Genomic DNA, 23,947 nt, shown 5'->3' with positions numbered 1-23,947 from the left:
TGTGGGGGGATGATGATGATGATGATGATGATGATGATGATGATGATGATGATGATGATGATGATGATTATAGTTCTGCTATTCATTTTAACACAAGGCCATACAACCATCACTACAGAATGGGAAATCTTGTGTTAATTAGATGTATAATAGGTTCAAAGTGTGAGGAAGCAACAAATAATTCAAAGATAAAGTGCTGTGCTGAGCTTTATTTTTGCCCCAAATTGTGTGGGGTTTTGCTGTTGTTGTTGTTGTTCTGCTATTCTTTTTAGCACATGGCCATACAACCATCCCTACAGAATGGGAAATCTTGTGTCCCCCCCCCCTCATCTTTCTTCATTGTACTTTAAGGAAACAATGTACATGCTCTATATTCCACATATATGTTTTAGAAATCTGCTGTTAGGAAACCTTAATGTTAAGTAGGCAGTTACATTCAGCTTAGAGGTATTTCAAGAAACTGGGCTTTTTCTTGAAAATGCTCTATCCTGTCAGGCCCTAACGGTGCATTTTAAGAATTTGTTTTTACATTGACATCTGTTTCTGGATTTTTTAAATTTAGGTCATTGTTTGCAAAGACTGGAATTAATTTGGTATTTTACAAATGCATAGAAGTGACAGTTGTATTAGCTACACATTATTAATAGCTATATAATGATTAGTGGCTATTGGTAGTGAGTTAGTTTGCTGACACAGCAAGAGCAAGGTCTCTACTTTGAACTAAAGTAGCATAACTGAAAAGCATATTACAAGAACATATAAAATCTGACAATGTTGTCAGGCATTTTAAACAACCAAACCCTCCTTGCCGCCTCCCCCCCCCCCATTTTTAAAAGACTATTATTTTTTGTAAAACTGTTAACAATTTGAAGCTTGCTCCTTTAGAAAACACTTCTTGCACTATTTCCTGGGTTGGCAGATGCAAAGTTAGCAAAGTAAGTTTTTGGTGGGTTTTTCAGGCTGTGGCCATGTTCTAGAAGAGTTTCTTCCGGACGTTGCCAGGATCGGTGGCTGGCGAAACGCCAGGAAGAAACTCTTCTAGTAACAGCCACATAGCCTGAAAAACTCACAAAAAACTTTGGATGCCGGTCATCTGATGTGAAGCCTTCGACTTCAGCAAAGTAGTAGGTATTCACAATTTTATGTTAAGGAAAATTTAAAAAAAAACCTGTTAAGTAGTAGATCATTCAATGTTGGAAGGGTAAAGTAAATGCTTTAAAATTGTATTTAATCATCATCATTATCAGACTGAGGTGGGAAACAACAATTAATAAACATTAGTTTAAAAGACATTGGTTAAAACACACATCAGTTAAAAGAACGAACAAGGTGTACACATATTAAAACAATCTACATTTAAAATTAATTTAAAAATCACAATTTAAAATCATTTTAGAAAAAAATATTATTTAGGAACATATATTATTTAGAAAAATATATTTAAAATGACCAAGAAAACTAATCCTTCAAACCTCTATAATATGCTTAAGACTTGTTCTTTGAGGTTGATGGCTGTTGGATATTGAAAAGGATGCTAAGTAATAGTAAAAAAAAACTAAGCAATTTAAGTATTCTTCTGATTGAGTCTCCCTTATCCAAAATGCTTGGGAATTGGAGTATTTCAGATTTCAGATTTTTGATATATTTTTTTTTATTTTGGAATAGTTGCTAGCTGCCTACTTCTCCCTTGCAAACAAATAGCCAAGAGCACCACAACTGCTGCCATCTTAAAAGCAGAAGCTGGAGGGATCCCCGGAAATCTTCTATACAGTATTCAAATATTTTATATAAGTAAAGTATTTGCAGGCCACAGAGAGAGAGAGAGACATGAGGAGATTTCAAAAGCCTGCTTTAAAAAAATGCATGACAAAAAGAGTGAACTGGGACAGTGGTGGGAGAGACAATTGACACCAGAGGCTGGTGAACACCCATCCTTGGTAGAAACAGTGGGATCTGCACACATGGGCAGCCTGAAATCTAACTTGCTGTCTCCAGCCACCAAATCCTGCACCATTTTATTGTATACAGCGGTCCTGGTTACTGTACAAGAGATCTCCAGGAAGCTGTCCTGACACTCACTTCAGGTCATTCATCAGTTAAGCAGCAGTGGGCAGCTGGCAAATATTTCAAAATCAGGTCCCTTTCATAAAATAAAAATGGTTCATTAGTTGCAGGCTGCAGAGAAAGGTAGTTGGAGAGATCAGGCTGGATTTTGGGTTGCTCATCAGTGTGGAGGCTGTTGTTGAGACTACCAGCTTCTGGTGCCACTTGTCTCCTCGCACTGTCACTGCAGTCCTTGGAAAGTTCACTGTATTTTTTGTGCATTTTTTAAAAAGCAGTTTTTTGAAATCTCATTTCTGTGTCACTGCAGCCTGCAAATACTGCACCATTTTATTTTATATAAGGGACCTGATTACTGTTAGGTGATCTTTGGGGAGCCATCCAACTATCCATTTCCACCTTCCTCTATATCCAGACTCACATCCCTCTTCGACCTTACAAATGTACATACTACATTACTTGTGTTGTAGAGCCAAACATTTCAGATTTTGTAGCATTCCAAATTTTGGAATTTCAGATTAGAGAGGCTCAACCTGTACTACCATTTCAGTATAGGTTACTAAAAGAACTGTGGCAGAATTTTCCATTTACACGTGTGCTTTACATTTGGTGAAATGTATACCATTTTTCTATTTTCTGAAAAGAAATTGGAGATACATTTTGAGCAACTGTGAAACTTTATTTTTAGAACCAATTTGTTGCTGGAAAAATGTTAGGTTACTTGATCAGTGGAGAGATCTATATGATCATGCATAAAATATTAAGCCAGATGAAAATGTTTATGTATGTATGTATGTATGTATGTTTGTTTATGTGAAGGATCTACCATAATTTTATAATTTTCCTACAGGTTACACGGGTAGTATTGTTGTGGGTGAACAATCACTTCAATGATTTTGAGGGAGATTCTGCAATGACTCGTTTTTTGGAGGAATTTGAGAACAATTTGGAAAGAGAGGTATGAATATTAACCAAGGAGAAAAGACTTGTAATGCTACGTGCAGGCCAATTTTATGTGGATTTAATGGTTCTAGATTTATTTTCTTTTTCTTCCTTTTGCAGAAAATGGGTGGACACCTGAGGCTGCTAAATATTGCATGTGCTGCTAAAGCTAAACGAAGGATGATAACTTTAACAAAGCCATCTCGGGAAGCCCCTTTGCCTTTCATATTGTTGGGAGGATCTGAAAAGGGATTTGGAATCTTTGTTGACAGTGTCGATTCAGGTAGCAAAGCCACTGAAGCAGGCTTGAAACGTGGTGATCAGGTTTGTAATCTAAATTCAGATTGTTTATTTTTGAAACAATAGTAATTGTGAGAATTAAATGAAAAGAGGAACAGAACAAGTTATGTTATCTCATTTTTTCCCTCCTAGATATTGGAGGTGAATGGCCAAAACTTTGAAAATATTCAGCTATCAAAGGCCATGGAAATTCTTCGAAATAATACACATTTATCTATCACTGTGAAAACCAACCTATTTGGTAAGTTATAAAGCATACATTCAGTGTCATTTTTATTCAAACTATAGTTTTCAAGCTATGTTGAAATAAAGCCCAATATGGCGACTGTGGTACAGCTGTCTCAAGCCCTCAGGCTACCTATACAGCAGTCCACTTCTGTCTTCTAACATAAATCCAGAACTAGTGGTGGCATTAGCTGTTAGCTTCCTCCTTAGTCTCTCAGTCTTGTCTGCAGAATTCAGTAAAGTAATAACTTACAACAAAAGACTCATGAGCACTTTTTCCCTTAAAGGTATAGGAGTAGTTTCATGGGCAGAGGTTTCTTTCATCTTCTCTTAGCAATGCGGGAACGAGGAGGAACAAGAGGTAGAAAAAAAGGACTTATTGAAACTCATTCCTTACAGGCTACAGTAGTTTGCAGCTTTCCTGCTAACATAGTGAGATAACTTTTGTGACCTTTGTATTTTGGCTCATCACTGCCACCATAGCACCACTGTACTTCATCACGTGATGGAAGGCAATTTCTGTTCAAATCTCAGAATTAAAACTGGCTTGGTTTTAGCAGCATTCATTCTTCTAAACTCTTATAATGTAGAGGAAAAATGAGATTATAAGGAGTTTATTCTGTGCTTTAAGAGTAAATTTGGAGAATTTAGCAAACAGTAGCATTGTATCAGAAGTCAAATCATGTTCATATTTGAATGCCATTAACAATACTTTATATCTGAATATAGTAATTTCTTTTCTGTTTATTATTTCTATGTTTTCCATCTTTTGTCTTGCTTTGCAGTTTTTAAGGAACTTCTGACAAGGTTATTTGAAGACAAAAGAAATGGTGCTCCTCATCTACCTAAAATTGGTGATATTAAAAAAGCAAGCCGATACTCCATCCCAGATCTTGCTGTTGATGTAGAACAGGTGATAGGATTGGAAAAAGTAACTAAGAAAAGCAAAGCCAATACTGTTGGTGGGCGAAATAAGCTAAAGAAGATACTAGACAAAACCCGCATCAGTATCCTGCCTCAAAAACCATACAAGTAAGTGTGGCATACAGCACTGTACAGTTTTCATCTGAGTCATACATAGTTATTAGCTTAGATATATGACTCATGGAAGTTGAAAGTAGCACACTGTTGTGTATCATTTTAACACAAAGGAGGAGGATGACTCAATAGCGGCAGACAAGTTCTGCTAGAGCAACCTTTTTAATATTTTGGAGCCCACTTTTCTGTTCTGTATTGATATGTGACCATTTGCACTGATGTGGTTTTAGTCATTAAAGGTAATTGAGCATACCTGTAATTATCCTCCATAGCTTTTACATTTAATCCTTCTTTATCTATTGAACCAAATATTCATATTTTTGCTATATTGTGTGTTCAGTCATATACATCATATGCATTTTCCTGTCTATCAGTCTTATTGACTATATGATTTCATATTATATTTCCCCTTTTCTTTCTCCATGCATTTTGATGGGTTTTGTTCAGGGAGCTGTTTAGGTAAGGGTGAGAAAAAATATTTGTCTTCAGCTAGTATGATCCTTGTGGTTATATAGAATAGTATATCGCACTGATCCTTGTAGGCCACAGTCCAGAGACCTGTATGACAGATTGTACATATTCAAAGCCTTATATAGTACATTGGATGCTGCTGCTTTTTACAATGTTAAGGCTACTGTTCAAGTGTAAAGTTACAAAACCTCCGTTGCCAGGCTCTTGTTTTGTTTTGGGTCTCAGAGTTGCTTTCTGGATTGTAGCCATAACCATACTGATTTGTTGCCATTGCCTGCTCAGTATATATAGAATGTAGTTCTTTCTTTGGTTTTCATATACAGTCTGGTATGTGCTGATTAGTTCCATTTACTTATTGATAGGATGCGTAAAGAGGTAGCTGAGAACAGATTATAATAATGCACCTTTTTTGACTGATTCTTAAATAATTAAATGAAAGTTTAGAAACAGAAGGATGGTTTTCAGATATACCTTTGCCACATTTAATTACTAAGATAGAAAAAATGATGGCTGGTAACGTTGCTGTTTCTTATTTTAATTGATATTTGGATTTCTTAAATGGTAGTTGTCAAAACCTTTTTTTTAAAAAAAAATAATTGATTGAGATTTGTATACCTGATTTTGCTTAGCATTTTCAAGATATTTTACAAATGTTCTGTTGATCTTCAAAATACTGTGATTTCTTCTTCGTGGTCTCTGCGAATCATACAAATGGGTTTCACTGCGCCTGCGCAGTGCTGCTCGGAACCTACTGGAATCACTGGGCAGAGTTAACTCTGCAACATTTTGAAACTTTTTGGCGGTAACTCCGCCCACCCGTTATAAAGCCCCTGCCTTCCCGCTCTTTTCCCCAGTTCCTTTTTTCCGCCGCGCTAGCTGCTTCAGGGAACTTCCGCTTGCTTTGCTTGCTTGGAATCACTTTCGCTTTTGACCTCGATTGTATCTTGACCATTCTTTGTCTCCCGCCCCTGGTAACTTCGGACTTTCGGACTGTTGACCTCGTTTACGGATTCTCCCACTGGCTTTGACGACTTTGGAAATGCCTGCGCCTTTCAAGAAGTGCGACATTTGCGGGGGCAAGGTGCCCGTCCAGGACCCGCACTCCTCCTGTCTGCTGTGCCTGGGCAAGGACCACGACACCAAGGCCTGCCTGCTCTGTAGATCCCTCTCCTCCCAGGCCCAGAAAAACCGTGAGTCCCGGCTCACTTTGGCAATCGCCCTGGGGAAGGTGCAAGAGGGAGGTTCGCGGTCGTCTTCTGTCCCGCCTTCGGCGCCCCCCGCCTCATCTTCTCGGGCCAGTGTGTCCAGCGTTGGATCTGGGAGAGCCGCCGTTCCCAGCGTGGTGTGTGTCCCGGCCGGGACCCCTTCCACCACCTCCGATGTGACCCGTGGCTCCAAACCGCCCAGTGCCACCGACAAACCCTCCAAGCGCCCCCACAAGTCGTCAGGGACTGAGGGTATCGGGCCGACCTCCAAACCGAAGAAGGGATCGGAGGGCTCGCGTCCGAAGAAGGCCACCGAGCCGGAGGTCCACCTCGTATCGCCTTCATCCTCCAAGGCATCCAAGGAATCGCGCCATGCGAAGCCTAAGGACCTGGCTGGGCCTGTGGAAGGATCGAAGTCCCCAAGGCCTTCGTCGTCGGCAGCGGCTGCTGTCCTCTTGGACCTCCCGGACAACCCGTTCTTCCCAACGGAGGAGCTTCCCAAGCCTGGGAAGAAGAGGCACCACGACAAGTCCGGTCGTGATCCTGCCCCTAAAAAATCCAAGCCCTCCAAGGAGCGGCCCGCCACCGATCCACCGGAGGCGAAGGAGAAGAAGCGCTCCCCTTCCAAAAAGGCCCGCGCTTCGGTTTCGGCAGCTCCCCGCGACCCGGAGCCGACGCCGGTAGACCGGGGGACCCCGGTGCCGGACACTCCACTGCCTCTGTCGACCATGGACTTTGTCCACGGGACGGACGACACCGTTCTTCCTCGCTCCCCGGAGCACCGGTCGCCCTCCCACCCGGCAACCGACGACGAGGAAGACCAGCCCCGCGGCCAGGACGTCCCCGACCTCTTCTTCGACACGCAGTCGCGCCGGTACTACGTGTCGGTTTCGGAGGACAGAGCTTTGAGGGAGTTCACCAGGCTGAACCCCCGTCCCATAGACCGGGCCACCCCATCCAGATCGGTCCCGACAGTATCGGTCTACGAGAGGTCGCCGTCTCCATCTCGCAGACGCTCCCGGTCTTCAGCTGACCTCGCTCCAACCCGCCCGAGATCCCAGGTTCGAGTGACGGACCCTCTCTCCTCCGACCTGGACTCCGAGGACAAGCCGCTGCTTCCTTCTGAGGCACCCTCGGACGAGGATGTTCTCTCGGACCCAGCCTCCCCCCAGAGGATGCACAACCCTGAGCTGTCTTCCCCTTCGGACGACGTCCGGTCCTTCACCGAACACGTCGTCAAGATGGCGAGGGCCCTCGACATCGAGCTCGCTTCCGCGGAAGACGTCGCCGAGGACCCAGTTGAGCGTCGGGTGCACGGATGGGTGCCTACTCCGCCGTGCCTGCCTCTCCTTCCCTCTCTCCAGACCATCGTGAAGAGGTCCTGGGACTCTCCGGCCACCCTGTCGGCGCCCTCCCGCAAGGTGGAGTCGCTCTATAGGGTCGCCCCGGCGAGTTGCCCTTGGTTGGCCGACCACCCCAGGCCGAACTCTGCCATCGTCGAGGGAGCCCAACACAGCTTCGTCCCGAAGCAGGCCACCTCCCCTGTCGACCGGGAGGCAAAGAAGGTGGACGGACTGGCCAAGAAGGCCTACTCGGCATCGGCTCTTGGCGTCAAGGCTGCCAACTACACCGCCTGCATGGGGGCCTACATCCAGACCCTCATGGAACGGATCTCCCCCCTCGTCCCGGACGTCCCAGATGACATCCAGAGGCAGCTGGTGGAGATCAGGGACGAAGCCCATTCCATTGGAAGCTGGCTCATCACCACTTCCAGGAATGTGGCGGACTGCTCAGGGAGGGCCATGTCAGCATCCATGGCACTTCGACGCCACGCCTGGTTGAGGGCCTCCGACCTCAACCCTACGGTCAGGGCGGCCATCGAGGACATGCCGCTCGACGGGACCGGGCTCTTCCACGCCGAGACCGACAACCGCTGAACCGCAAGTTCAGGATGAAGGCGGCGGCGAAGAAGCACGGCATGTCCTCAGCACCGGCTTCTCCGTACTGGAAGCGTCAGCGCCCGTGGCAGCCGCAAGGTCAGTCACAGGGGACCTTCCCCCGGGATCGGCAGTCCCAGCAGCAGGGCTCCCAGAGACACCGCTTCCCCTCGCAGTCTTCCTCCTCTTCTGGCCGTCGCAACTTCCCGCCTCGGTACCGCAAGTCCCGCCGGCAGGACACCGACCAGGGGAAGAAGAGAGCCTGAAGGGACGCAGCGCGCTTCGTCTCTCCTTCACCCCTCTTCTTCCTGGACATTTTGAGGCCCTATGTTAACACCTGGGCCTCTATAACATCGGACTTGTGGGTTCTCAACATTGTCCGTAGGGTTTATGCCCTCGAGTTCCAAGAGCTCCCTCCAACTGGAGCCGTCATGTCCACTCCCCCTTCGGACACCCTTCTCGACGAAGTGCGCACCTTGCTTGGTAAAGGGGCAATCTCCCCTTTGCCGCCCGATCAATGTCCTCGGGCCTTTTTCTCCAGGTACTTCACGGTACCAAAAGCGGATGGGGGCATCAGGCCCATCCTGGACTTGAGACAATTGAACTTGTTCCTGGACTACCGTCGCTTTCGAATGGTAACCTTGACTTCCATTCTGCCTCTGCTTCACCAGGGCCTGTGGTTCGCGACCGTCGACCTGAAGGACGCCTACTTCCACATCGGGATCCGAGAGTCCCACCGGAGATTCCTCGCCTTCGCTGTCGGCTCCGACTCGTACCACTACAACGTGCTTCCTTTCGGCTTGGCCACGGCTCCACGAGTCTTCACAAAGTGCAAGGCACCGGTGGTGGCATACCTTCATCAGAAGGGCTTCATGGTCTTTCCCTACCTGGACGACTGGCTGTTTGCAGCCGAATCCCAAGGCGAGCTGCAGGAGGCAGTCTCATTCGCCTTGCACCTCTTGGACTCCCTCGGGCTGGTCGTCAACAGGGAAAAGTCCCACTTCACACCGACCAGGCAGGTCAAGTTCATCGGGGCCATCCTCGACTCCGAAAACTGCTTAGCCTTCCTCCCTCCGGATCGGTTTCAGGCCCTGACAACGTCCCTCAGGCCATGCAGCTCCCACAGAAGGGTGAGAGCCAGAGACGTCCAAGTCGCCCTGGGCCACATGGCATCGACGACATTCGTCACCCCCTGGGCAAGACTTCGTCTTCGGCCGCTCCAATCCTGGTTCCTCTCCGTCTTCTCTCCGTTGGAGGACCCTCCTTCAAAGTGGCTCACGGTACCGAGACCGGTGGCCGCTTCCCTCAGATGGTGGCTAGACAGCTCCAACGTCTGCACCGGGATGCCTTTTCATCAGCCCCAGGCACAACTGACTCTGACAACCGATGCATCCCTGGAGGGATGGGGCGCCCACCTGCTTGACCTTGTCGTCAAAGACAGGTGGTCCGCACAAGACAAGCTCTTCCACATCAACGCTTTGGAGATGCTCGCAGTGGAGAAGGCTTTGAGGGCGTTCGAGTTTGCTGTCGCAGGAAGAGTGGTCCTCCTGAGGACGGACAACACCACTGTGATGTACTACATCAACAAACAAGGTGGTACCAGATCCAGGACCCTGCTCGACCTCACGCTCCGCATCTGGGACTGGTGCATCCAGAGGCGCGTCCTCCTCCAGGCGATTCACCTTCCCGGGGAGGACAACGAGCTGGCAGATCGCCTCAGCAGATCTCCTTCGGTGTGCCACGAGTGGAGGCTCCATCCCGAGACGGTCAGCGACCTCTTCGATCGGTGGGGAACCCCCCGGATCGACCTCTTCGCAACCAGGTGGAACAGCCACTGTCCCCAGTTCTGCTCCAGGAAGCGATTAGACGGATCCCTCGGAGACGCATTCGCTTTCCTCTGGACGGGGGAGCTCCTCTACGCCTTCCCTCCGTTCCCTCTCATCATCAGAGTGGTGTCCAAGATGACAACAGACCGCTCGCATGCGATCTTGATCACCCCGTGGTGGCCGAGACAGCCGTGGTTCACATCCCTTCTCCACCGCTCCAGGAGATGCTTCCTCCGTCTCGACCCTCGTCCGGACCTGCTGTCGATCCAGGACGGACGAATTCTCCACCCCGACATCGAGAGCCTGCCGCTGGTAGCCTGGAGGATACAGCCCTGACTGCCCTGCCGGAGGCAGTGAAGACGGTGATCCTGGCTGCGAGGAAACCTTCCACCCAGCGCTCTTATGCCCTGAAATGGAAGAGATTTTGCCTCTTCCTTGATCAAAAGGGCTTGTCTCCTGCACAGGTGTCCACTCCAGTGGTGCTGGAGTTTTTGATGGCACTTTTGGATGGAGGGCTGTCCCTCACATCCATCAAATGCTACCTGTCTGCCATTTGTGCCAAATACCAGTTCGGGGGGAGGGTTTCTTTCTTCAAAGACCCCTTGGTGAAGGGGTTCCTGAAGGGTTGTGCCAACCTGTATCCTCCTGTGTCGGTACCAACGCCGGCTTGGAGCTTGGAGTCGGTACTGTCCGCTCTCCAATCCAAGCCCTTTGAACCGATGGCCACAGCGGACTTGAGACTATTGACTTGGAAAACCGCCTTTCTTGTGGCCATCACCTCTGCCCGCCGTGCGGGCGAACTCTGTGCTTTACGGAGGGACCAGCCATTCCTGAGGTTCCACAAGGACAAAGTGGTCCTCCGTACGGACATCACCTTCTTGCCAAAGGTTGTGTCTGCTTTCCACATGTGCCAGGACATTGTGTTGCCCACTCTCGCATCCAACCCGACGTCGGATGCGGAGCGACGCCTGCACTCTCTTGATGTCAGGAGAGCACTGGCATTTTACCTGGACAGAACTGCTGCCTCAAGTCGGTCCGAGAGACTTTTCCAATGCTACTCGGAACCGAAGAAAGGGTTGCCTGTGTCTGTGCAGAGGTTGTCCAAATGGGTGGCTGGTACCATCCACCTCTGCTATGAACTGTTAGGCAAGCCTCTCCCTGGCAGGGTTCGGTCCCACTCCACAAGGTCAATGGCAGCATCCTCTGCATTCCTGTCGGGGATTCCTTTGGAGGATGTCTGCAAGGCTGCTGTCTGGTCCCAACCTCTGACTTTTATTAAGCACTATAGGTTGGACACCAGGGCCATCCGAGACGCAGCTTTCGGGAGGGCTGTGTTGGTTTCATGGTTCCATTGATTGCACTACTGATGTTTTGTGTCTATTACTCTTGTACAGTTGACACTGTTTACATTTTGTTGAAGGTTGGTTTGCACAAGTCCTATGGGATCGGTCTTGCATGACCTCTGTTCCCTCCTCAGGTTTAGCAACGTTATTGCTATTTGATCTGTGCATGGACAAAAAGACTGACTCTTTATGGTTCAAGGTGTTTTATTTGTAATAAATATACCTTTGGTTCACCATAGCTTTGGTCTCAGGACACTCCCTCCGCCGCATACCTTAGCTTGTCAGTCTAAACCCATTTGTATGATTCGCAGAGACCACGAAGAAGGAGGACAGGTTGCTTACCTGTAACGGTATTTCTTCGAGTGGTCATCTGCGAATACATACAAATCCCACCCGTCCGTCCCCTCAGTGTCCTGCTCGCATTGGCTCTTTCCATCGCCTGCTTGGCGGAAAAATTGCGGAACTGGGGAAAAGAGCGGGAAGGCAGGGGCCTTATAACGGGTGGGCGGAGTTACCGCCAAAAAGTTTCAAAATGTTGCAGAGTTAACTCTGCCCAGTGATTCCAGTAGGTTCCGAGCAGCAATGCGCAGGCGCAGTGAAACCCATTTGTATGTATTCGCAGATGACCACTCGAAGAAATACCGTTACAGGTAAGCAACCTGTCCTTCTTCAGAATTAAAATTATTTGCAGTACATTTTAAGATGCGGGTTATAGACCGCCATTTCGGACGTCCTCAGGACGTCCCATTTTAAAAAGGGGACGTCTCTTCTAGATGCCCCTTTCCCTATCACGGACTTAGTCCGTGACAAATGGCAGCGGCCGTTCCACACGGCCACCGCCATGTTTATGTCTTGGAAGCATAGCGTCCAGACAGGTCGCAGCGGTTATGACGTCACGTGTGTGCCATGGGCGCCTCGCGACGTCATAATGGCGCCACAGGAAGAAGCTCCATTTTGGAGCTTCTTTTTTGCTCCGCGAGGGATTTGCGCAGTTTGTATGCTGCGACTCCCTCGCGGAGCAAAGAGCAGCGCCTGTAGACCGCCACAAAGCGGCGGTTTTTAACACCTCAGAGTATCTGGAAATACAGTGCGCCCCCGTGTTATACATGGCTTCCAGCATACACTGGAAGCTGTGCCGGAAGGAAGGGAGCCGCGTGGCAGAAGAAAACAATGATGTGCACTCCCATTTGAATGGGGCTTGAGCATCCATGTTTTTTCCCTTACCGGGGAGGGGGGGCGAACGTATCCCCCGTGTAAGGGAAGGGATGACTGTAACACATTTGTAGTTAGTTAATTCTGCAGGAGGAATTTTTGTGTGATCTTAGGTGTTATACTATGATTAATTCTGAAGATAAAACCACTAGCTATGTAAAGTGTTCTAATGGTTTAAGATTCACTGTGCTAGAAATATAACAATTATTTAATAAGGCTGTATAGTTATACCTCAGTTAACAAAGTGTGTTCTTGGGCCTTACAGTGGTACCTCGGGATACGAAATACCCAGGTTACGAAATTTTCAGGATACGAAAAAATCCCATAGGGAATTATTGTTCCGGGTTACGAATGTTTTTTCGGGTTACGAAAAAACTTTTGGTGCTTTTTTCGGCTTTTTCGCACGGAATCGCGGCTTTTCCCCATTAGCGCCTATGGCAATTCGGCTTACGAAGGCTTTTCGGGTTACGAAAGCGGCCGCGGAACGAATTAATTTCGTAACCCGAGGCACCACTGTACTTCTTTAACAAAAAAATTGGTACCAGAAATAAAACAGAAAGAATAGGGATAGGTTCCTACACCACCAAAAAAGAAAGAATGAATGAATGAAAGAAAGAAAGAAAGAAGAAAAGAAAGAAAAGCAGTCCAATGTGTTTCAGCAAACTTTTTATTCAAAGCTAAACAATGTGTACATGTGAAATGTAACAACCAGGTCAGGTAAATCTTGCCTATGTAATCCAGAAAACACTTGAAAGCTTCTTAGAAAATGCTTGAGAGATTTTTTCTTTCTTTCTCCAGCCATCACTTTGTGGCCAAATCTAAGCTTTATTTAAAAATAATAATATGCTGGCATAATTTATGAGGCAAGTTTATCTGCTCTCTTCCTTTCTCTCTATTTTGCTGTTTTGTCATGCTGTGTAAAGGATTATGGAAGCAACTGCTGTTTATCTTGCTTATTGTAAGCATGCACACACTCCTGCAGTAAGATCTGTTTGAACAAAATCCCATTCTTTCCCAGCTCAGGATTTATTGCATTGTTTATTGTAAACAGATTGATCCAACCCAAGACTGAAATTCCTTATTTTGCCAGCCTCTTTTCACCCTCCTCTGAATGTCAGTACTGTACTGCTAAAGAACTACTAGCTACAGAGACAAGAGAGAAGAGAAGAGAAAAGAAAATGGGGGCTGGGCAGGTATCAAAAAACTTTGTAAGAGAAGCTTCATTGTCAGAAGCTTTGTTAGCTGAGGTATACATGTAATTGTTTCCATGCAGTTCTACAGCGTAACTTGAAAAGTAAACCCAATGTTTCTGAGTAAGAATTAAATGTGCATGGAAATGGTGCAAAGAGATGAAAGATGCTTTTTTTTCCCCTTAGAAAATCCAATGTTGTTCTATATCTTGATTACAAAATTGCTGAGCTTTACAGCAGCAGCAGCATCATATCTGAGTGTAATGATGCTGTTCACTTGTAACCATTCTATAGAATATGGCTTTATTAAGTCTTCCTGTTAGTCCATTTACCAAAACTATGCTTATTGTTACAAATATCTGCAATGTTTGTTGATATAAATAAGTATAGGTGTGTGACTTCCATGTAAAGTAAGTAAAGTTACTTTCTATAGCTCAGGGCAGACCCATCACCTTTTAGACGATATTGAATTCCAAATTCCATCAGCTCCTGCCACCATGTTTGGGGACTGTGAGAGTTAGCGTGCAAGAACATCAGGACATTCACATATTTTTCAGCCCTGCTATAAATAGTATAAAAACTCTGAATGTATTTTGCATTTTTTCACAAATATAGTGATATTGGAATTGGACAGTCTCAGGATGACAGCATTGTAGGGTTGAGGCAGACCAAGCATATTCCTCCTGCTTTACCAGTCAGTGGAACACTATCTTCAAGCAATCCTGACTTACTGCAGTCACATCATCGCATCTTAGATTTCAACACAACACCAGGTGAGCATCAGGTTCTCATTGCCACTGTTTAGGTCCATCTTGTGATTGGATGCAAAAACTGAAGTATGAAAGACAGATGCACCTTGTACAGGTTGAGCATCTCTATTCAGGAAATCCAAAATCCTCGAAAAACTGAAATTTTATGCCACTAGTTGCCTACTTCTACCTGCAAAGCAGCAGTGACAGCTCTTGCTCATTCATTTCTCAGATCCTAAGTCTCTCTCCAGTCTTGTGTCTCATACAAAACACAAGTAGCAAACGAATGAGATGCCAGGCTGGAGAGACATTCAAGGATTTGTGAACTAGCAGGATTCCTACCATTTCTCGTTTTGTAATTCTCTCTCCAGTTGTGTCTGTCTCCAGGTTCATGTCTCTTGTGTCTACTGCCAGCCTTGCGAATACTGTATGTCTTATGCCACCTGGGTTGTGCATCATATATTATGTATATGCAAGTACAGGTATTCCAAAAATGTAAAATGTTAAATACAAAACATTTCTGTTCCCAGGCATTATGGATAAGAGGTACTCAACCTGTACTCGGTTGCAAATAATGTGACATTTCTCCTTTTATAATGACAGTAGTGGCTATTGAAACGTATAGCTGAGAAAAAGGCAGCTTAAACTGACATCTACCCAAATATGATGTGCAATTTTAAATGGATGTTGTTCCATTTGGTAGCACTTATTTATGTTTCCAGATTTTGTATATGCAAATATATTTTATATTTAAATCCTTTCTCAGTATTTTAATTTAAGCTGTTGAAAAAAAGCTAATACATTTGTTCATCAGTTGTGACAGACAGTAGAATGTGCCATACTTGTTTTGCATTCACACTTACTTAGGTTATATGGGATACATCATATCCATCACATGTTACTCACTACATGGTAGCTGTTTGATGTAATAGCCTCTAGAATGAGATAGTAGTGGAAGAACAGAAAAAAACAAGGTTAAGTTGATTCAGTAATGGGTTTGTTGGAAAAGGTATGCCATAAGGCATAACTGATAGGATATGAAAATAGTTTGGCCAGTAGAGAGTAGGGTGCATAGTGGTTAGGATATAGTTAACTGACTGATAAGGAGACACAGATACTGGGTATTGTAATATATGTGAGTTATATAAAATGGGAGATGAATGGGAAGAGATGCTCAAAAACAGAAAGCTTCAATGTCAAAAGCTAGGGAACAGCATATGAAGCAGGGAAATATATATGTGGTGTTGTTTTGATGCTGACTACGTATTCATATACATTTGGCTGACTTTTTGTAAGTGATGTTTGTTTTCAAATAGGCTTCATATTCTCATTTTTATGTTAACCTACAATATTTCCTTAAGACATATGGAACGTTGGGCTCTAATCTCTAGCTGCAGCATGTACATTAAACTTCAGAAAGTGTACAGTTTAAATTGTTTTGTTATTGCGTTAGATCAGGCTAAACATGGAGATCTGGGAGACATTCAGGAAATGGAATGTAGTAGAGCAGAAAGAAATAAGCTTTTCAAAATTACTGTTCCATGTAGCTTGGAGGAGTAGAGTAGAGCTCAGGGAGACAGTTAAAATTGCTAGCCAAATTAGGTAGATTTTTAAATCAGTGTTCTAACGTTGGGGTGTTTATAACAAGAGAAACAGTCTCTTCAATCTGCAGTAGGTTATTCCTGTAAACTGAAAAATACTACTTCAAATTTTAACACACACAAACACACGCATGTGCACACACACGTTTATCACTTTACTGGCAGATTAGCTTTCTAAACCTGAGACTGGGTTGCTGCCTCGATATTCATTTGTGTATTCATGTAGATATTTCCAGTGATCTTTATGCTGACATTTTATCTAAAGTAGTTTAGTAGATGTTAAATTTTCCTTTGCTGAGTTTGAGAAGCAATACACCGTGCAGGCAGAGTGGTCTCCATAAATTAGTGTTCTGAAGACTTAACATTTATTTCTTTTATATCATTTCATTAAGACATAAATAAATGGACACATCTGCAAGTGTATTCCATTCCATGTTAATCTTACATGAAATCTGCTGGGACACCAGATTTCAATGATATCATAATCTATGATTTTTAAATATCACAGCAAAGTTGTGGGAAGAGTTATGATGCATCTGGAACTGAGGGGGAAGTGATGAGAAATGACAAAAATGAGTTATTTTAATAATAATAGTATTATTAAATCAGTGTTCTAACGTAAAATTATTATTATTATTATTATTATTATTATTATTATTATCCTTTATTTATAAAGCGCTGTAAATTTACACAGCGCTGTACATAAATCTTTTTAATTGGACGGTTCCCTGCCCTCAGGCTTACAATCTAAAAAGACACGACACAAAAGGAGAAGGGAGTGATGGTGGGGAAGGGGATGAGGGCCAGCAGTTCTTCTCTACCTCCGAGGCCTGGATCAGGGGAGATGGACTGGAGGGAGGGCTTGGCTTCTTAATGGATGGTTAATTTTCTTCCAGGGAGGCCTGTTGCCTAATATGTCTATAGAAGTGCGGGAAGAACTTAAAAGTACAGAAAGTGAGTAGTGGCAAGGAATAAAAGAAGTAAGAGATGGTTTTATCCCTTTTGTATTATTGTAGAGATGGGGTGCTGATTGTGTGATCAGGTTTATTTATCAGTACAGAAAATTGCAAGAAGGCTGAAATTGGTCTTCATGCAGCCTACTGTTCTCAATCACATAAGAATACCCAGAAAATAAGAATACCTGGGCAAAGTTTTCAGTTTCAGTTCAGCTGGTAAAATAGATTGGTTTTAGGATTTTGCCATTTTGGTAAAGCTTGGAATAAGGAGTTTGGGTTGAGTGCATAATTAGATGACTGCGTACCCAGATTGTTGGGGGCAATTAGCTTACAGTTGTAAACCACTTAGACACTGTTTATTCGGTATGAAGCGGTATATAAATTAAGATGTTTGTTTGTTTTTGTTTGTTTGTATTTGTGCCTTATACTAGGGATTACTTGCATGCTCTATTTCTAGTACATTGGACCCTTCCTGTCCATGGGAATTCAGTTCTATCCACACTCATGCAAGGAGCAGACATCTAATTATGCACTCACTCCAAATTCCTTATTCCAAGCTTTACCAAAATGGCAGTCTGCAGATGGGAGGAAATGCAGATGGCTGCATCCCATATCATTCAGTGGGCAGCTACATGCACATGTCTGCATCATTGTGGGCATATGTACATACCACTATTGAATAATATGGGATGTTGCAAGCCTCAAACACTCAAATCTGCGGATTGCTAGCCCACCAATGTGGTGGGCCCACTGTACTATAATTTTTATTTTAGAGTAAGAGCAACACATATAACCAAAAAACTTTACTGGGCTATGACAGTCTTTCAAATAAAAACAAACAGCATTGAGACATCTGCAGATGCTAATGTACATTGTTATTAAACCTACAAAAATAGGGAGCAATTAATTAGTGTCAGTTTAAAACTGCTGAGTACATTTCTGAAGGGCATTGATAATTAAATGATGTAAAAACTTCTAATGTTTTTAACAAAGACATCACTGCAGATATCAACACTGATAACACATACAATATTTTAAAAAGAATAACCTACTTAATATGGCAACAGATGATCTTTTTTTTTTTTAACAAAAAGCATTACCTTCAAATAGAAGGCACATGCTTGGCCCTATAATAATGGATAAACTAGAGCACACAACTCTTGGAGAATCTAAACATTAACTAACTATGGTGGAATTACTGATGATATCGTCACGCTGTGGATCAATGACAGATAAATTTTTGAATACTTTACAAATTACACCGTCTTCTTCCTGCTATTAAAGTTGTCTACAGTAAGACGTTTGAAAATGAGAGATAGCTTTGGTGTTTTGCTAACCATCAGGGATAGCAAGCTTGTTACAGATCTGTTTTGTAAACCAACTGATGTTCATATGTAATCTAGAATTCTCCCATCCCAACAATATAAAAAAGCTATATGTGATTGCTGCTCAGGATTAAACCTATTTGTGGCAATGATGCTATTTACCAAGAAAGAATCCCAAACCTAAAACGCAACTTGATTTGAAGAGGGAATATATCTCTCACCAATGAGAACAACTTCCATTAGGCTGCTGTATTCACTGGAAATATCTCTTCTACAAAAAATAAAAATAAAAACAAACAAACCACCAACAACAACAAAATGGGGGCAATTGTGTACCTTTTGTGGTTGATTTCCACCCATCACCTCCAATTTACCAATTGGCAATAAAAAAGTACCCATTAATGGCTAATTCACATCTTTCTCAAGACACGAATAAAGCTCCTACTATTGGTTTATCAGCCTCCAATTTATTTATTTAAAATAAAAGAAGCTGCTGGTAAGAGTTGAAATACCAGATGAAAATCCTGGATCACATCACTGCATCCTAGTGTTTCATCATTTATATAGGTACTGTATGTAAGAAATGACAATTTTTAAAAGCAGATGCACTGGTAAACTCTAGCATATTAAACAAATTATGGCTTATGGTTCCAACCATGTCATATATGTGTGACTGAATACCAGCACTCTGGATGCACCATGCAATACTGTATGTGAGAAATGTCATTTTTTTCATAAGATTCAGGTACCATAAATTGGTAATCAATGATTCTCATGTCTGGGATCAAACATTGATAGAAATGGGGACTGCAGCCATGAAATCAGAAGATTAAGAATGGGAAGGACAGCTATAAAAGAACTAGAGAAGGTCCTAAAATGCAAGGATATACAACTGAACACAAAAGTTATAATCATACAAGCCATTGTATTCCCTATATTGCCATGTATGGATCTGAGAGCTGGACAGTTAAGAAGGAGGATAGGAGGAAAATCTTGGGCTATTTAGAGTAAGTCCAAAGAATTGTAAGTAGTTTTTTAAGGCAATGTTTTGGACAGGTACAGGTCCAAAACACTGCAGAAATAATCCAGTTTGAGATGGCTTGAACTGCCCTGGCTCAGTGCTAGGGAATTCTGGGAACTGTAGTTTCGTGAGATATTTAGCCGCCTCTGTCAGAGAGCTCTGGTCCCACAACAAACTACAATTCCCAGGATTCCCTAACACTAAGCCAAGGCTGTTAAACCAGTCTCAATTTGGATTATTTCTGCAGTGTGTTTTAGACCACATATTCTGCTGTAAGAACTCATCATAACATGAAATGAAAATTATTTTCTCACTTGAGCATTTCTAGGACAGCTGAACCATGCAAAAAGTCTGCTTCCAAGCAGCTTGGATCCACTTCTCTCCCTCCCTCCCTCCCTCTCCTCTGTTCGTAGGCATGCATATAGGTAAAGGGCAGGGGTAGAATTTGCATTCACACATGAAAATAGATTCCTAACTGACGAACAGTACATTAACATTTGACTTTTACAACCTTTCTATCTGAGAGAATAATAGGATGCAGTCTAGAGTTTTCATCCCGCTTTACCCTTCTTCCTGGCTAGCTGGGAGTGGAACTGTATTTACAACCAGTCTTTTGAGTCCTCTTGGGGAAGAAGTATGGTTGTGTAGCACTGGCCACTAGAAGTGACTTAGCTCTTGTTTAACACCAGAGAAGCAGGCTTGTTTGGTTCATACTTGACCACAAACTGAATGCAGTTGAGTTTTTTTCCAGGCTGCAGGGGAAGAGGCGGTCTCTTTCAGACTAAGCATGTGCCCATGCATATAATGCTAAATCATGGTTTAGCCTTAAGTGCAACCATGTCTAATGTCTCTTTTTGAACGTAAGAGTATGTTTTAGTTGATCATTCCATGTATGAACCACAACCTTCTTCATTCACCTTCCCTGATTGTTCATTTTTGGGATTACTATAAGATGAATAAGTCTTCAGTTAGTCACGGTTTAGCATTACTTTAAATGCTGAACTATAATTCATATTAATTGGGGCTTAGTAATTATTAATAATCTGAAAATTTTGTGATTTAGTCTTTTAGACATATGTCTGCAAAGTGATTAAATAAACCAGAAAATCTGGGCTGATCAAAATGATACTCAAGATGTAACAACAAATTTAACAAGTATTCACAGTCAAATAGAATCTGATCAACCTTCTTCTTCTTCGTGGTCATCTGCGAATACATACAAATGGGTTTCACTGCGCCTGCGCAGTGCTGCTCGGAACCTACTGGAATCACTGGGCAAAGTTTACTTTGCAACATATAGAAACTTTTTGGCGGTAACTCCGCCCACCCATTATAAGGCCCCTGCCTTCCCGCTCTTTTCCCCCGTTCCACAATTTTTCCGCCAAGCAGGCGATGGAAAGAGCCAATGAGAGCAGGACACTGAGGGGATGGACGGGTGGGATTTGTATGTATTCGCAGATGACCACTCGAAGAAATACTGTTACAGGTAAGCAACCTGTCCTTCTTCTTCGTGGTCTCCGCGAATCATACAAATGGGTTTAGACTGACAAGCTTAGGTATGCGGCGGAGGGAGTGTCCTGAAACCAAAGCTATGGTAAACCAAAGGTATATTTATTGCAGTTCTAAAATCTTTTGATAGATACCATAATAGGAAACTTATTAAAGAAAGGATGAAAAAATATTATGCTTTGCTTGATATTATGTTACTAGAGTTTAAAAATTCTCTTCTTGTTTCCCCTTTGTAAAGATACATTTTGAAGAGGAGAAATAGTTATTGAAAAATTACTCAACCTCTTCTTCACATGGCTTTTATAGTCCTACAATTTCAAACAATGAAAACCAATTTCATTGAACGGAAATATAAAATGATTCCCATGAACAGCATGTTTGCACATATGGAATTGGGGATATCGAAGACATCATATACTATATGCTACATTGTAGAATATATAAAACCCCAAGGGATAAAATTCTGAAGAGAAGTTTAGAACCAGTAGCCAATGGAAATGATCTGGAGAAAAATCACTTATTTGCTATTCAGTACAGCAAAGTCTGTTATGTTTAATATTGCCAAATTCATGTGGAAGCAGCTAAACATAGATCAGATTTCAAGGACAATAGCCTATGTGGGAATCTGTGATAAATATATTTGTGCTAATTTGAATGGATTATGCAACATTGAGATGTGCTTAATATTAAACATTTTTGTAATTTAAAATTTTAATTTAAATGTTTATTGTTTTATATATTATAGAGCCAACTATGATTTTAAAAGTTTTAAAAGTTTTTAATAATTTTTGTAAGATTGTAATTTGATAGTTATAATACATGTATGGTTGTCACAAATAAAATGTATGTGTAATTGGGGCTTAGAGAAAAAACCTCATAAAGAGGTATAAAATTTGGTTGTTCCAGTTTCAGTAAAACAGACTCCTCCGCATAATGCAAATACCGCGCATGCTCAAGCCCCATTTAACTGAATGGGGCTAATGCATGTGATGGTGCGGGAGCACACGCCATGGGCACATGCCCCATTAATGACAATGGGACATGCTGCCCCTTGCACCCCACGCACCCCCTTGCAGCTTTCAGAATATGCTGAGAAACGTGTATAGCGCGCCTGCTTATGACGCAGGCACACTGTACTTATAAGAAGGCATAATACAGCGCGCCCGCGTCATACGCGGCTTGAGCATACGCACTCAAGCCGCGGGGCACGCGTGGGGCGCGCGTGGGGCGGCGCGCCCATTGCGCCCCGCGCGCTGCCACGCCGCCACGCCGCCGTGCACGAGCCCCATTGTTTCCAATGGAGCTTGAGCATGGGCGGAAGTCGCCTTACGCGGAGGGATCCAGAACGGATCCCCGCATAAGGCGAGGACCCACTGTATGTTTGAATTAACACATATACTGGTGAACCAAAGTTGAATAAAAACAGACTCTGGATTAAAGGAGGATAGGGATGAGCAATAAACCCAAGCCTTGTTCATGTAACAGTAATGTATGGTTTATTGCTGCAGCTGAATACATTTAGTACAGTGCTCCTTTTTTTACGAGGGGGATCCGTTCCGGACCCCCGCATAAAAAATAATGGGGCTCGTGCATGGTGCCATAGCGCGCGCTTACCATGGGCGCATGCCCCATTAGCCTTAATGGGACGTGCTGCCCCACGCACTCCCATGGGCTTCCTCGCGGCTTTCAGTGTATGCTGAAAGCTGCGTGTGGTGTGTCCACGTATGACGCAGGCGCACTGTATGTGTCAAAGTAGATTGCACTAATCATTATCTATTAGGTGAAAGTTTGTAGCAGACTATAAAGGCGGGTTACAGACCGCCAAAAAATACGTATGGAATACGTATTAGGGTTAGGAAGGGGCGGTGCTTCCGCACCCCCCTAACCCTAGTACGTATTCCATATGTACAACATGGCGGCGCCCCTTCCACATGGGGGCCGCCATGTTTACGTATTGGACGCATAGCGTCCAGACGTGTCACAGTGTCTATGACGTCGCGAATGCGCCAGCGGTGCCTCGCGACATCATAGAGGCGCCGCAAGAAGGAACTCCATTTTTGCTCAGCGCGGGAGCTGCGCAGTGTGGCTGCTGCGGCTCCCTCATGGAGCAAGCGGCGGCGGCGGAAGACCGCCGCAAAGTGGCAGTCTCTAACCCGCCAAAGATATGTTAATCAAAGTCAGTACATTTATTCTACTTTTTTCTTGCTTGGAAGTGTTTTCTGTTCTTAGACCAAAAAAACTATAATGTACTAAAAGGAGGTTAGTGAATAGCATCCATGCAAGAACAATTTATCAGGAAGATGAAGAATGCAACAAAAGTGTGTGTGCATTCCAATTGCAGTTGTACTATCGGAAAAACAAAAATTGTTAGTCTTTGCCTATTACAACATGGGGTGTTTTTTTCTTCCAGATTTACCAGATCAGGTTCTAAGGGTTTTTAAAGCAGATCAGCAAAGCCGCTACATTATGATCAGTAAGGACACGACTGCAAAGGAAGTGGTCATTCAAGCAATCCGAGAGTTTGCTTTAACTACTACCGCTGATGCATATTCTTTATGTGAAGTCTCAGTCACTCCAGAGGGTGTAATCAAACAGCGGAGGCTTCCAGATCAGCTCTCTAAGCTGGCTGATAGAATACAGCTTAGTGGAAGGTAAGAGCAATAATGTCACTAGAGGGCTTCGGGGGATTCAGAAAGCACCAGGTGACACAATTGGAGAGAGGTTACAACCAGTGGGGTGGTTGCTCACTGTCCATCACAAGATCATATCTGTCAGCTAGAGTGCCTCTGTCCACTGAGGCCACTGGTGGGGTGCTGCTGTTTCCCGACAGCTCCATCCAAATGTGGCTAGGCTGCTGGTGAGAGTGGAAAAGGAAGGTGCTAGTAGCACCCATGGCAGAAGGAAGCCCAAGGCAGGGGGTGGAAAGGGAAGGCAAGTTGGGCAGCAGTGTGCCAGGCAGCTGGGCCAGGAGTGGGAAGGTGGACAATAGCACCCCTCCCCACCTGATGCCACTGCTGCTTCTCCATCCACCACCCC

General features: G+C 44.0%; 1 protein-coding gene across 1 annotated transcript in view; it reads left to right on the top strand.

The window, feature by feature from the left end:
- The window catches only part of RAPGEF2 (Rap guanine nucleotide exchange factor 2), a 226,347-nt gene that overhangs the window by 179,805 nt on the left and 22,595 nt on the right, over nucleotides 1-23,947 (top strand). Inside the window, 6 exon segments of the mRNA XM_042469076.1 lie at nucleotides 2,912-3,019; nucleotides 3,124-3,327; nucleotides 3,436-3,544; nucleotides 4,314-4,560; nucleotides 14,366-14,523; nucleotides 23,322-23,562. Of these exon segments, the coding sequence (XP_042325010.1) occupies nucleotides 2,912-3,019; nucleotides 3,124-3,327; nucleotides 3,436-3,544; nucleotides 4,314-4,560; nucleotides 14,366-14,523; nucleotides 23,322-23,562 (1,067 nt within the window).

Source organism: Sceloporus undulatus, chromosome 5 (genome assembly GCF_019175285.1).
Source record: "Sceloporus undulatus isolate JIND9_A2432 ecotype Alabama chromosome 5, SceUnd_v1.1, whole genome shotgun sequence".
Lineage (NCBI taxonomy): Eukaryota > Metazoa > Chordata > Lepidosauria > Squamata > Phrynosomatidae > Sceloporus > Sceloporus undulatus.
The sequence above is the reverse complement of the archived record's forward strand: the minus strand, read 5'-3'. Positions and strand labels throughout refer to the sequence as shown.